We start from the raw sequence: 15,054 nt of genomic DNA, 5'->3' as shown, positions 1-15,054 counted from the left end.
AGAGGCCGCTAAGGCATCTGGCTCTATGGGCCACTCCGTGTTGCGTCAGGACGTCAGGCTGATTGTGCGCTCACACGGCCAAAAAGGCCCTTTGATCGAATTTCGCATGAATTCGCAAAGTGGAGAGTCGTGCAATGCACTCTGAGGGAAATAGGAAAAAGAATAAATGATGAAGTTTCCGATAACTGGTGGCAGTGTGAAGTGCTGCGCTTCACCGTGGCTGAGCTCCAGACAGCCTCACTAGTATGTGCCCATTATCTTGACGCGATTCGAGCTGTAGATGTGCCTTTTCTTCACGGCTAGAGATGAGAATCAAGGCATCTTTAATTCGTAGATTCTGCTCATTAAGTCGACCTTCAAGCGTGTTTCTGCAAATGCAGCTGAAGCTCTCTGCACGCTAAGCTGCGAAGACTTCAGCATACGTGGGAGTACTGTGATGCGAATCGCCCCAACCCGTGGAATGATCCGGGCTTCTTAATGGAAAAAAGCGGAATTCCTACAGCTCCTGTGGAAATGTATTCTTTTGACGATTCCGCATGAGGAAAATGAAAAACAATGAAGGAACAGAGAAGGGCGAGTAGTGGCCCGCTTGCTTATTTAAGCCATAAAAGGCGCTATATTATTAATGGCCGGAACCACTGAGCTCCTTGTATTCCCCTTGTCGAGTTAGTGAATGTCCCACAAATAACATCGCATGTTTACTTTCAAGTCAATCCAATCAGAATTACTTCCAAGTGCTCAGATGGGTTTTCGTGCTATAACTTGACAAATTCTCCCAGTTCACCGCGCGCTAGATCCCTGATCATGCCGTGCATACACGGGCTTGAACAAAAACAGAAGTCAATAATTATTCTTGTTCCTGCACAGACTACGGCAGCGGCTTGGCAGCTGCACTTGAGTTCTGCGGATGGACTCTGCAGATGGCCTCATATATATGCCATGTGCAATGCGGAAAAGTACGAGCCATCGCACCGTGCACTTATATTCACAGCATGTGCACAGTCAAGTCAAAAAATGCCACTGGATAACAGAATGTGGCGCAGAGAACTCAAGAATGGCCCGTCAAAGCTGAGCCAATCGTCCACCGTGATCAAATACTAAATTAAGAAACGACCCATCTCTCCTTAGTCTGAACACGGAGGCATCAAGAAGTATTCGATGCAACAGCGCAAAGGATGACAAACATTCGAAAGTAAGTGAGAAAAGGAAATACTGATTTCCCTCCATGCAAATGGCCTGCGCGCTGGCCCCGCCACTTTTGCGCAGGCTGGCGGATTAGCGCAGTAGCAAGACGATACTGGGTCAACTCAAGACGGCCAAAATAAGCGTAGCTATCTGGCTTCGAACTTCAGCTGAGTTAAGTACGCCCGTGCATGCGACTAAACAAATAAAACCAAAAGTTTACAAGTAACCCTCCGCGATGATTGCGTCCGCAACTTTACGGAAGCCGTCAACGTTTGCTCCAGCCACTAAATCCCTCTCATCCCTGCCATAAGCCTTGCCTGCAGCAGTGCACTTTTCAAAGATGTCGCTCATAATTTGTTTTAGTCGCGTGTCCACTTCCTCGCGGGTCCAATGTAATCGCATTGCATTCTGACTCATTTCTAAACCGCTCACAGCGACTCCACCTGCACCACAAACCTCATTGAAACCTATGGCGCATTAGTGACAAGAAGATATGCAGAGAAATTTGAATGCCGATTTCACGCAATCTCGGGCTGCTTGTGCGCTGCAGCATAGTCAGTGATCGTCTCCTGGATTTAGGCCTGCGCAAAGCAGTGAGACCTAACGTCTCCCGCTGGGCATGTTTCTGTGTGTACCTGCATTCGCCGCCTTGCCGGGACAGACAATCACTCCGTTTTTAGTGAACGTTTCAGTGGCCTTGGGCGTCAGAGGCATGTTTGAACCCTCAACGACCACTCTGCAGCCATTCTTGCACATTTTTGCTGCAGCAATGTCATCAACTTCATTCTCCTTTGCACAAGGAAACGCTAGATCAGCAGCCACAGCCCAAGGTGTCTCGCTGTTCTGGAAAACGATACTGTCACCCTGCGGATTCGGTCAGCACACGAGCAAGGAGAGCACCGAGCAGCTGCACATCAGAGATTGTCTTGCACACAATGCTAGAGGCTACCAAGGGTGCGCAGCACGCCCTTGTGAGATGAATGAAACTGGAATCCGAGGGAGCAGCAACTGTAATGCTGCGGTTGTTCAGCAAGCCCTGCTGAGATGAATGAAACTGGAATCCGAGGGAGCAGGAACTGTATGAGTGACCGGTTATCCTACGTCTGCAAACGACCTAACGCGGACACAAGAGTCTGCGGCCTTTGCTTCTTTAATACGTTGGATGTCCTCCTTCGAGAATCCCTGGGAGCAATAGATCATGCCTTCGCTGTCGCTGAGGGTCAACACTTTGGCGCCCATGGCTAGCAACTTTTCAGCGCAGTACACTGCCACATTCCCACAGCCACTTAAGGTGCAAGACTTTCCTCTTAGGCTTTCGTTCTGAAAAAGCGAATAATAATACAAATAATGCCATAATCCACAAAAGTGGGGCAAAGACGTCTCCATATGTTTGTGCTGGAACGCATTGGTGTACCGTGATAACCATTTTAGCTCGCCGATTGTAATTTTCCTGAAGCATCGTTTACTTAGTGAGCTGAAATTGTTATCAGGTACGGTCAGGAGCAACAGGATACGGCTGCGCTTATTTTGCTGAAAACGTTATAACTAAGCTATTGGTGAGCCTACCGCACCTGCTTGCAGTTTGATAGTAATTTTTCTGAAGCTTCGTTTACTTAAACTGCAAGCACGTGCGGTAGGCTCACCAATAGCTTAGTTAGTACGTTTTCAGCAAAATAAGCGCAGCCGTATCCTGTTGCTTCCGGCCGTATCTCCGAACCTCCCCACCCTACATCCTTCCCCGTTAGAGCTCCTTCAAAGTTGGACGAGAGTCGTTTGTATTGACCAAACAGAAATCCAATCTCGCGTGTTCCCACGCCAATGTCACCTGCTGGAACGTCTCGAGAGGGGCCAATGTGTTTTGCCAGCTCGGTCATAAAACTCTGAAAAATCCACCGCAGTTTGTGAGTAGTAACAAATATTCGGAGGCTATTTCTGTAAACTAGAAGCGACTGATGTGTCCTGCAGACCTCACACAGTGCGGCAGGACACAACTTCCTTCTTGTTCACTGAAATCCTCATGCGCATGACGAAGCAGAGAACTGGATAGAACACTGTACTGATTCGTGAGCTCCACTAGGCCATGCTGCAGAAGTGCCTTGCACGGCATCCAAATCTTGTGGCCGTTCTCACCTGGCAAAATCGTCGGATCTCATTCACTGACTTTCCCTTTGGGTCGAAGTCGGAGCCCCCTTTGCCCCCACCCATCGGAAGCCCTGTAAGGCTGTTCTTGAATATCTGTTCAAATCCGAGAAACTTGATCACCGACAGAGACACACTGGGGTGAAATCGCAAGCCACCCTTGCACGGACCAATTGCAGAGCTATACTGCACGCGGTAGCCGCAGTTGACGCGCTGCAGGCACCAACACAAGTTTAGGCTGCACTATTGCGCTGTTCCCCGCTGCTTGCATAGTTGTTCAAATGCACTACAGAGAGGCAGCTGCGTAGATCGTGTAGGGCATACTAGTGAGCCTTTATCGTCAAACCAGGGCACTCGAAAGGTGACGACCCTCTCGGGCTCTGCAATGACTTCGAGCGCGCTGATGTACTGCGGGTTTTGCCTTAGGAAGTGCCTCAGCGACTCGCAGACTTCCGAGAAAGCCTGCAAGAATTCAGGCTGCATGGCATTGCGCTTCTTCACGCGGTACTCCATGCGCCGAATGCGCAAGTCCACGTCGCAATCAGGCGGCGTTTCCGCGCAGGCAACTTCGGGGTGAGCGAGCACACTCTCCGTCATCTTCGCTCTGAAGCAACGCCTCAGAATTCAAAGCCTGAGGCATGATACAGACAAAAATGCAATAAGTGGAGGATAACACAAAGGATTTCATTAGGGAACAGGGAGAAGGTTGACGAACGTCCCAGTGGCACGTGTGTGTACCTTGAAGGACCATCACCACTGACAGGCCTTGAAAGAACAACTAAAAGTTGGGATCATGATGAGACTATAATTGTTCTGCTGTGGCGAAGTTCTATTTTCAAGGCGTGTTGTGCTGCTATTCAATTTAAATATCTCCTTACTGGTTGCAGCTCAGTACCTGCTCGCTTGCCAGTGAGGTCAAACGGCGACTTGCCTCGGCAACTCGAAAAGGCACGCCAACAAATGCTAAAGTAATAGCTAACAAGACCTGTCAATATTTATTCCCCTATATGTTTTTTTGTTAGGGGTAGAAGACACTGAGCGCAAATGAAAGACACGTGCAAGCAACAAGCTGCCCAGTCGTCCTGCGCAGCATAGCCAGGCACTGGTTGCTGCTGCATGCGGCTTGTGATGTGGCAGCAAGCGGCGTTGCCCGGCGCTCGCTCAACAGCAGCTGTTTCTTTCTATTTATTAGCAACAACAACCATGATTTATTTATTTTAGTGGAGAAGCGAGGCTTATAACGATGCGCCTCTCAAGACCACAGGCTGCGCGGTTTCTCGCATGTCTTTTCTTGTCGACGTGCTGCGCCCGTTGTGTCCTCGCCTCTATAGAAGCTCCACCGAAGGGCCGCCAAATCCGCTTTCTCTTCGCGTCAAGGACGGCATTTTTGCCGCTCGCGGTGTACAACTTACCTGCTGCTCTTCCAGCGCAGCACCTGAGCCGCCATTTTCAGTGCGGCCGACAGCCTCCTCCCGTACATTCACCTGGCTGCTCAGCGGGAGCGCCTGCACCTCTTCGGTCCCCACGCAGGGCAGGCTCTCTCCTTCTCTCCAAACTGTCCTTCCTGACGTCCCCAGACCCTGTAACTCTTGGGGACGAGGGCGCTGTGGACGGGGGTGGCACATCAAAGGGTTCATTGCTGAACAGGACGCTGCCGCAACCCTACGTGGAGGCGAACTCGCGTTACGTGCGCCTGTCTCCCATAAAGACAAGGAGGGTTATACAGGAGCTGCGGGGAAAGACGCTGGCGGGGGCTCTGGCGCATCTCGCTACCTCCCCCCGCCGGCCGGCCCTTGCCATTTTCAGAGCCATCGAGTCGGCCCTGGCCAACGCTGTCAACTTGCACGGGGAGCAGAATCTCAAGCCCCAACTTGTGTCCGTCACAGCCAATAACGGGCCCGTCATGAAGAGGCCTTTCTTTAAGGCGAGAGGCAAAATGGATATCCGGCGCCGCCCCACGACGCATATAAAGGTCATCATTAAGGCGTTTTGAATCCAGGTGTACAGAAGGAGCCCATTGATACCTCACAGCTACATGTTTAAGGGGATTTTTGCCAAGGGGATGCTCACAGGAACAAGATAGACCTTAAGGCAAGAACTTGATTTGCCTGTGTAATACTGGCGCACACGCGCGCCCCAGGCGCATCCTCCTGGAACCAAAGCCTAGGCCAGTAACACAGACTGCTGGAGTTTCCATTGGGCCTTGACTCGACAAGGCTTCACCCTTTGTGGATTTCTTCATTCTTGTTGGGCCCTACCCCACGCCTAGCCAAAGCCAAGGCCAAGGCCAAAGCGGCCGCGCTCACTTGCACGACACAGTGCATGCACTAGGCCTGCAGTTGAGTTTCATGGCCAGCCTTCAGAAGACTGGAACTGCCGTGGCTTGAGTGCTATGCAGAGCGTAGTTCGCTACGTACTGTCAATACGCATTGTCTGGGGCGCCACAGCCCTGCCTCTTGTCTTGAGACATTTTTTTCCGTTTAAAGGAGCATATCTCCCATGCATGTTGTCGCAAGTACAGCTTTTTCGCCAATTGCAAGTGCTACATTTCGGTATAAGTACGTTTTGACGGCTAGTTTGGCTTTCTGTACAGTCGTGTTGCTCTAGAGGGCCAGCATTGATGCAGACACCACGGCAGAAACGTGTAGTGGTCACCAAAGTGATACTTGTAGATCGCTGCAGCATCATTTACAGCACTTTTGCCTGCGATGCCAGCACTTGTTAGCGTGTGCACTCCAGCACTGACACCGGACAGAACGCAAGGTACACACAAACGGGGGCTCCGGCCCACCTCACCGTGAAGGACTCAACAGTCTGGTCTCAGCGATAAAAAAGTCTCACAGAACACTCACGGAAGTGGCGTCACTGCAAGCAACGGGAAGGTGGGCAACTGTCTTTTCTAGGACAACGCCAAAGTCCTGGATACATATTCGGCAGAAGTCCTGTGGAGAAACCCAACGCGGATATATACGGGCAAAACTCAAGCACAGCAGTCTGCTGCCGGTCTACTAGACACAGGCAGCACCGAAGTGCCAGACTTGAGGAGCACGACACGTCACTGTGGTGTATCCTGAACAGGCAGACTCTACGTAGCCTCGTCACAGCCACGAATGGCACGTGGAGGACTTTGAAAAATATGAACAAGCCAGATGCAGCGCCGAGAGGTTCGCGTTAATCGGGTGGTAGGGAGCGGGATAACGGCATAGCAATGCAGTTGAAGTGCGGACACTGGGGTTTTCGCAAGCTCCCTTCAGACTACAATTTCCGCGGGAGCGCTGCTAAATTTATTTTGCAACGCTTGAGCCCTGATTTTAGTCATACTAGCATTCAGGGGTTGCCGCAGCCTTTGCTAACCTTGGCTAGCCATGACCACTCCCAAAGGTGCGTACTTTGGGCGGACTGGGCGTAGTTCAACACTCCTCAACTACCCGGTTCTAGAAGATGCACCAACCTACGGCATTAAGAGGGATGCATTTCTGGGTCTCTTCGTTCCCCATTGTGCCTGCACTGCTATAACAATTCAATCCTAGTGCCTTTATTCACGATATCAGCCGAGGGCTTGCTTGGCTGCCCCAGTCATGCAGGCCGTGCTGCACAGTTCTAAGCGGTTGAAGTCGCAACAAACATATTAAAAAAGTTACCTAATCAGTTGATTAAATCAATTAATTTATGAATTATAGCATTGTATTTAGCGCAGCTCGAACGAAAGCCTCGTAGCCCTTCGGGCCGCAACATGCCTTGCTGTTGTGATGCTCTTATAAAGAGAAAAGGCGCTGAATATTCAGGTAGCAGTTTGGGGGAAGAAAACCGTCTGCCGTCAAACGTATGGTGCTCCAGCTCGATTTTTCGAGACAACATGTCTCCAAGGCTGCGATCGGCGAATTGCCATTGGCCTTCATTGCAAGAAGGCTGCCTCCCATCAGCTGTTTGCTGTCTGCTCGCAGAGAACTGCGGTTGAGGAGGAGCTGCAATATACTCCTATTCTTTAGTCTTTTCACGCCCACAGAAATTAAGCGATTGTGTGCGGGTTTTTAGGTCAAGGTCCACCCGCGCTGCGCTGCCTCCTCCCACCGATCCAAAGAACCTCAAAATTCCCAGAGTGTATGGCGATAAGCAGCATAATCGGCAGCAGCGCTCCACACAATATTTTAAGTGCATTTTGTTGACAAATTCCAATAATTCACATTGGAAGGGAGCCACGTGCCGCCTTTCGCAGGCCGGTCCGCTCTCAGCAAAATGTTGTGCGACCCGGTTAGAGAACGTGCCGATCATCACTCACTGCCGGACACAAAAAGGCGCAAACTTCGATAAATTATATGCTCTCCCTAAACGCATGAATAAAAACATGGAAAGAGATCACAAGGGCACGTGAGTAGGGCTATGCTTTCGAGGCTTCCTTCTCATTGTTTCCACCAGCTCGAGCCGCTCCGCGCATCTTGTCCTAGCGTGTCAAACTCCCAATGGCCACTGCTTAGATACAGTATTTGAGCTCATACACATAATGATACATTACCAAAGGGCTCGTGTCTGTGTGTTAAACAGAGGGAAGGAGGGACTCTCACCAAAGGTAATGTGGAACTGGGATCTGGGCCGCGCAGCTGCGCCGCGAAAGGCTCCAGTTGTGGTGTTCGCCTTCAATAGCCGAAGCCACAAGCTTCCTCTTTAATTCATGCATATAGATACACGAGGCGGATGTCCCTGTGAGGTGCAAGTTATACCGGCAACGTTCTGCGAACCTCCAGTGCGACCTTCGCGCAATACAGCTGCTAAAAGCGGTGGGCCGTTAGCCCGTAGCAAAACGCCTGGCACCACAAAACAAGGTATCCATTTTTTTACACGAATGGAACTGCCTTGAGCACCCCGTATTCTGTAGAATGCTAGAAGGGTAGACCCCGCTGCATAGCGACTGCAACAAGAGATGTGCAAAAAGCAAGTTCTTTGGACTAGACAAAGCACAATTCGGCACAATTCTTGGCCGTGACCCGATAATGCCTATAATCACAGTTTTTCGTGTCTAACATCTCTGAATATACACGGAAATATTGAGTCAGGTCTCCCTTCAGCCCATTGCCAACACTGTACACATAGTTCAACGATCGTCACGAAACAGCGCGTCTCGCTGCCCCAGATGCTGCGTTGTTGGAGCATTGTCATAATGTTCTTTCAATGTTCTTTCATTCCATGCGTGTCTTTATGCACTCACTGTGCGATCGGCAATGTAAATACAATAGGCAAATGAGATGCTGCAGAATACTGTTTAGGCAGCTTTGAAACTCGTGCACACCTAGCAATGCACTAAGATATGGACTGAAATTTGGGAAGCGTCGGGCAAGTTTCGTACATTCCCACCCAGAGTTTCTTCAGATACCACTAGCGGATACAGCGTTAAAAGGCACCATGCCTAAAATAGAAAACGGCTGTTCACTAGAATACTAAGCTCATGCAGAGCGCAGAAGCCTGCCAATAGAGCAAAGGCAGTGTGTCATAAATCCAAGTGAATGAAGCATTATGCGGTTTCTTGATGAAGCAGCAGAAGGCAACGGCAAGACAACAGTTAGAAGGTAGAGCATCAAGTGGCCGGCCAACAGTTCCCCACCTCCTTCAAACGAGTGGCTAGTGAGTATTGGAAGAAGCACTCATGATGGTGACTTGCTTGGGAGTAGGGATGTGACGACACATTTCTACAGGAAAATGTGCATTCAAGTATTCCGCCTCTACTAACTCTTAAAGGCACAATAGCGCACTTGAGAATTTCTGGTCGTTACTGATGGTTGAAGTCGAGGTAAAGGGTTCACCTTCCTCACTTCTTCCATAAATTTGAGCTGTGGCCCCCTGCAGCGCAACGCTAAGACGCCGAATTAGCGTGATCCCCAGTGCTCTGCGTCCCGAGACCTCAGTGTTACGTTTCTCCTCGTTGAATTCCTGGACCAAAATCACGGGTAAATGTGTGACACTAGCAAGGCTTCAAGTAGCCACTGAGTAGGACAGGGCAACGGAAAAACTGTGAATGGCCCGAGATAGTGGATTCAAACGCTCCCCATGGCACGGTCGTTTCTGCTGAGCATTCGCCAGTTCATACACATTCCATAGAGAAAAAATATAAATGGCTGCTATGCCGCACCTTGCTCAAGTTTCAAATGCTAATGTTTCGTTTTCTGTTGAAGAGCTCAGCACAGGAGGATCCGGAAAGCAAAACGGCTCAACGCCACTCAATGCCACTGAAATGAAGCGTGATGGGCTCAAATATACTGCAGCACTTCCTCGAGGTACTTCCTAAAGAATTTCAAACAAATAAACGCTTACGCATTAAAATTTAACTAATCTGTTTATGGAATGAGAACCTGCTTTGTCTCGAGTTGCGCGCCTGGAACGCATGGGGCTGCGGGAGGTCAGCCCTTGATCTGATCTCCGTGAAGACGATAGGTGGTGCGGACCTTCTGCGAAGTTGAATTGTCCTTGATTTCTGTTTCTCGTACGTCCTTGTGGTGGCTGCGTCATTTAGGTGGGAAAAGCAGATTGAGGCGTCCAATTCGCACCACGATGGTCTGCGCGGGAGAGCGCTCGCTCTCCCAGGGCATGGCCACTCGGCCGAAGCTTCTGGCCTTCTACATAATTACTACTGTATTTTTAAACATAGCTGCGCCGGCTAAAGGTGCTTTTAATTCTTCCAGCGGCTTTCAGGGACCTGGGGTAGGCCGTGCCCTGCCGCCCGTCGGCCCGAGTGCCCGTGTTAACGCGCCATGGAACCCATTGCCTGCACCTGTCAACAGTCAACAGAATACTGTCCCGGCTTATGGTGGCCATGTTACGTACCACGACCCCCCGCCACAAGATGCAGCGCCGACAGCCGCAACGGCAGTTCCATACCCGGGGGTCATAGGGGAACAGAGCAGCCGCTTAGGCGGGTCTGCTCTTGGATTTCCAACCATGGAGCCATTGCGGACACCTTATGAGAAGCACATGCCTTTGTTGAGTTCTTATGGCCAGTTTGGCCAGTTACAGCCTGGACCTCAGCATTCATTTCAGCCTCCAGCTGTGCCCCAGCCTCAGCTGCAAATGCAGCCCCAGTTGCAGCCTCAGTTGCAGCCCCAGTTTCAACCGCAGTTTCAGCCCCAGCTGCAGCAGCCATTGCAAAGCCAGTTGCAGTTTCAAGCACAACCCCAGCCACAACATCAGATGCAACCGCAAGTGCAGCCTCAAATGCAGCCACAGGCGCAAGCACAGCGTCAGGGTCCGATTGTGCTCTCAAAGCTGCGGACAGGGCGAACTGGGGTGATATCGACCGTTTTTGGAAAATTGGATGGAGAGTTGGCGGAGCTCGCGAAGCAGGAGAGGCCGCAAGAAGTTGCTTATGGGGCTTTCGAGGAGAAGCAGGGAGGTGCACCTCGCAGGACACAGGGGCAGAATGGAGCAGTTAGTTTTGCGCGGCTGTCCGATGGAACAGTACCCAACAAGCACCTCTCATCAGTATCCAGGAACAGTGGCGGGTCAAGAAAAACGAACCCTCGCCGCCGTTTCAGTCCTTGGAAAGATGCGCATTCTGGCGAAGTACAGCTAGTTGCAGTCGCAGATGTGACCTTATTTCAAAGTCGTAAGCCTTGTGGCCGCAGCAGATACAGCCACCGCAAGCGTGCGCTACAAAGCGCAACTTCAAATAGTTTTATTGTTTTTTTTGCATAGACAGACCGGATACAGTTGGACTGAGCATGATGAACCTCCGTGTTTACTAGTGCATTGAATCACGGATCTTCTGCTGCTGTCGTGTGTTCAGTGTGCATTGGGGAGCCCAGCCGGCGCGATCCACGGATGCCGTGCGGCGCAGCCTACCCTGGCATAGCAACTCTGGCTCTGTACCTCTCGTCAGGCCCAACTGAAGTGGATTCGCGTTCGAGCCCTATCGCCCCGCCCAAGCGGCCCGTGGTGCTGCTATCCACGGCTGCTAGGGACGGTGTTGACCGCACAGCGGATTTTGTTGACGCTCTCTTGGAACGGGCTTGGCTGTACAGTGGTAGAGATGAACGCATTGACTCAGCTGTTGCGAGTGCACGATGGGGCGCTGGCGCTTTTGGCGCCTTCTCAAGGAGCACGGCAAGTGCGTTTACGGTTGCGGCGTGTGACTTCGGGTTTTCTAATTGAAAAGAACTGGGATTATATGCATTGCTCATACGTAGGAGCATTGACATACTAGATGCAAGCAAAGGCACGCAATCAGTTTTTGGCGACAGAGCAGGCAGGTTTGGATTTTCTTCGTGACTGAAGTCGTGTGACGTGTGTTGCGTGGACTACGTAGGTCGTGAGACGCAGGCTATCGTTAGTACATTAGATGGATTGCTGGGAGACAGGATGCAGCTAGGGTCAGCAGACCGTTTCTCCAAGATTATGTATCTTGGCTGCTCTAGAACTTCGTAAGTTGCCTTGAGCCTTGCCGCCAGTAGGTACAGAGGAGTACATCGTAGCTTATACCGAGTATGGAGAGCCGAATGTTTGGTTGTATGGCCTTGGGGCGTCTCTTAACTCTGTCAAGTGGGGACATTTGTGTGGTTATTTGGCTTTTGTGCATTGTGGTAGGGAATATGCCACTGTCGCGTCTATTCTGGCCGCTGACCCCGGTAGGTTGCTTGGTGCCTACTTGACCATTGCGGCGGAGGTGAACAGCACCAGCAGGAAAAATCGGGGAATAAACAACAGACACATACGAGAGCGAGGACAGGAGTTCATATTCAAGTATGCAAATAGCACTTGCCCGATAATCCATCTGCACAATTGTCGCCCTCATCATTATCAATTTACATGCACTGTTGCTTTGCTGTTTGAAGCTGATGGTTAACTGTGATGCGGGCGGTGACTTATGCCATGCACAGGCGTGAGAACAGAGTTGCGAGAGCAGTCAGGTTGGATTTCACTGTCACGATCTCTGGAGGTCATTCTATTGAAACGACTGCGCCTCACGTGCCTGCGGAGTTACGGTTGGCAGTGGGCAGCGAGATGGGGAAGCGTTTAAGAACTGTTGTCGATTGCTATCTGCGTGATGCCCTCGACAATCACAGCCCATTAGCAGATAATCCGTTATCTGCAGAAATGCCAATTTTATTTGTCCAAATTCAGAAGGTTCGGATGGTCCGAGGCTCTTCTGTCCAGCCCCAGCTTATTGGAGTCGAGCTACAGCCACACACAGGAGATCCTATGGCAAACCTCGGAGTCCCTATCGTGCTGTACACGTAAGAATGAGGAAAACTTTTCATTACCTGTGTGGCCCGCGTAAAGCTAGTAGGCTTGGCGTAAAGGGTTGGGGCGTCCTACAATGTAAAGGTGCGATAATATGGAGTGGCCTTAGCTTTTAGCTGACAGGATGTCCAGCAGAGTTTGTTATCATTTTGGTACAGGACTGCTATCGGTGCGTCACTTCAAGCGTATGTTGTGGGACACTTGAGAAGTTCTGCCCTGACTAAAACCATCCGCCAGGTACTTTCCGGTGTCTGGACCTTTCCTGCTAGTTTTTGACACTTGTTGGTCGCATTCCCGCATGATTAGTCAAGTTCTCTCCGGAGGTAGTACGGCGGCCCTTTCTTTCTGGTGCGGTTGCCTTCTCACTGAATTTGCCTGGAATGTGCCTGATTTTTGTAGACTTTGATTGACGCGAGATCTTTGGGGCCACTGCACCAATCGGCTCTTGCTGGGCACGTGACGGCGATGCGAGAAGATATGAAACGACTTCATGACTGGCTTCGGCGTGTGGGCCCCACATGGCCGATAACTACCAGCATAGGGAATTTGTCGGGTCTGTTTTTAAAGTCACCTGCGGAGGTGGCGGAGCGGCAGGAGCAATGTAGAGCGGCTATCAACTCTCTGAACCTGCCGGCAGGTGACCCCATGTTGAAGTACGCGGAGCTTTTTTGTCAGGTGTATCCTCAGACGTACTTTTTACACTTAGCAGGAAGGGAAGAGGTAGAAGCTTACAGTTTACGTATAGGGTTGATTCTTCGCCAGCTACTCGGGAACGGCAACATAACTCATGATGCTGACGAACACACAAGCTACCCTCTGAGGTACTATCGCGAAGCTATGGGGTCGCGCCAGAGGCGCCTTTCGTCCCACGGAGACGATTCGGGTGAATTTGACTCTCAGCAGTACAAAGGGGAATGGACTTTGAGGGGGCCTCTAGAAGATGCCCTAAGCAGACAGAGCAGGGTAGACGTAGAGTCGGACGATCGTCGAAGCACCTCCTCACCAAGAATTGGGGAGGGCGGGTTCATTACTGCAGATGACAGTCATTCTCGAATTTTGGATATTGTGGAAGATTCTTCAACTCTGCAGGAGGCTGGGAAATTGTCAGAGCCATTTGGTGCAGCTTCGCGCACTACCACAGAAGCCGCTGCCGCTGCAGACCACCTGAACCCACGAGCTGCGCAGGGTTCAGGCGAAGGAACTGAAGGATTTGCAAATGATGCCGCAGGACATCATTTTGGGGAGTCCGATTCAACAAGGCCCATGCAGGAGGCGCGAGGCGAAGCAGGCGTGAAGGCTGCTGAAGGGGCTGCCAACGAGCCGTTTATCGTAGCACTGCGAGAAGCGTTCGAGCACCAAGCTGCACAGCACCAATATCTCTTGAAGACCCTTGCTGCCCAAGAAGAACAGCGGAGTCGCATGCAAGAGCCGCAGAAGCAGACATCGCAGCTACAGCAAGAGCAAGAACATTCTTCACGCCTCAAGGGTATGGAGGAAGACCACAACAGTCACACGAGTCGGCACACAGCGGGCACGGATTTATCCGAGCCTCCTGGGGCCCTCACACCGCATGTTGAAAAGCAGATGGAACATCCAGCTATCACCCTGCCTTCTGTTTTTCCTGGCATTAATATTTCTCATGAAAGTGATATTTCAACTAAGCGGAAGCTGCCCTCGCAGAGTCGTCATGGGGAAGGCAGCAAATCTTACCACGGGAGGGTAGCTGAAGATGGGCTAGACTCTTACCAAGTTAGCGGCATGCTCGAGGAGCGCTACGGAATCCTGTTTCTCAACATCGCTGGATTTCTTTTAAATGAAACAACACTTGAGGACCTGATAATGGTTGCAGAGTGGCATGTCAACCCAACTGCCCACTCTGACTTGTGCAGGGAGCGCAAGTTCGCCCTGTTTCTCCTGTGCCGAGATTCAGGTGAGTTGTTTCACTTTTTCGCCGTGCTTGATCTCTTAGAATTATTGAAACGGTCGAGCTGGGCAGACGCCGTTTGCTTGTGGGGTATTTTACTCAAGGCGCGCTGCATGTGTGTCATTTCACAGCAATTATATATGGATCTTTTACTTCTTCAGGGAGGTTCCGTCTCGCGGGATGGCCTACACAGCCAACACATCATCATTATAACAGCTCTCTAGTCGCGTACGACGCAGATGCTGGACGTGAAACGTGGCAACAAGCCTTGCAAGGCCTAAGGCAGTTCCAACGGCTTTTCCGGCCGCGCATCTAGCACGGTGGCGATTCTGGGGGTCGTACGAGATGATACGAGACGCGTTTTTGCAAGACATAGAAGCACTCTTTCACGACGACGAACTCAGATACACCCTGGAAAAATGCACCGCGCAGGCATTTTACATTTATACGCATTTCACATTTCCCTTGCCGGAAATCCCGCTTATTTGTCGTTTTGTTGACAGAGGAAGTTTAATTGAAGGCATGCTGAAAGCTGTTGTCACGTTGCGCTTTTGGCCAGCTGTCGAAGTTAGGACGCTGTT

The 15,054-nt window shown here is 50.9% G+C and overlaps 3 protein-coding genes across 3 annotated transcripts; 2 read left to right on the top strand and 1 right to left on the bottom strand.

The window, feature by feature from the left end:
- Window positions 1–1,401: 1,401 nt before the first annotated feature.
- Window positions 1,402–3,921, bottom strand: ETH_00033375 (NADP-specific glutamate dehydrogenase, putative; the record flags this gene model as incomplete). The annotated part of the gene is made up of 6 exons (XM_013377856.1): window positions 1,402–1,628; window positions 1,821–2,049; window positions 2,287–2,505; window positions 2,829–3,065; window positions 3,316–3,537; window positions 3,649–3,921. 6 exons carry the CDS (start codon window positions 3,919–3,921, stop codon window positions 1,402–1,404), a joined length of 1,407 nt encoding a protein of 468 aa, XP_013233310.1.
- Window positions 3,922–4,567: 646 nt separating this feature from the next.
- On the top strand, window positions 4,568–5,317 carry ETH_00033370 (50S ribosomal protein L22, putative; the record flags this gene model as incomplete). Its single annotated transcript, XM_013377855.1, has 1 exon — window positions 4,568–5,317. The coding sequence occupies one exon, from the start codon at window positions 4,568–4,570 to the stop codon at window positions 5,315–5,317; it is 750 nt and encodes a 249-aa protein (XP_013233309.1).
- Window positions 5,318–9,864: 4,547 nt separating this feature from the next.
- On the top strand, window positions 9,865–14,789 carry ETH_00033365 (uncharacterized protein; the record flags this gene model as incomplete). Its single annotated transcript, XM_013377854.1, has 8 exons — window positions 9,865–10,915; window positions 11,096–11,416; window positions 11,615–11,729; window positions 11,893–12,048; window positions 12,186–12,542; window positions 12,708–12,786; window positions 12,949–14,479; window positions 14,635–14,789. The coding sequence occupies 8 exons, from the start codon at window positions 9,865–9,867 to the stop codon at window positions 14,787–14,789; spliced, it is 3,765 nt and encodes a 1,254-aa protein (XP_013233308.1).
- Window positions 14,790–15,054: the final 265 nt, after the last annotated feature.

The sequence above is a fragment of the Eimeria tenella genome, genomic scaffold (genome assembly GCF_000499545.2).
Source record: "Eimeria tenella Houghton genomic scaffold, Eth_scaff64, whole genome shotgun sequence".
NCBI classification, from domain to species: Eukaryota; Apicomplexa; class Conoidasida; order Eucoccidiorida; family Eimeriidae; genus Eimeria; species Eimeria tenella.
This window is presented reverse-complemented; position numbering and strand designations above follow the sequence as displayed.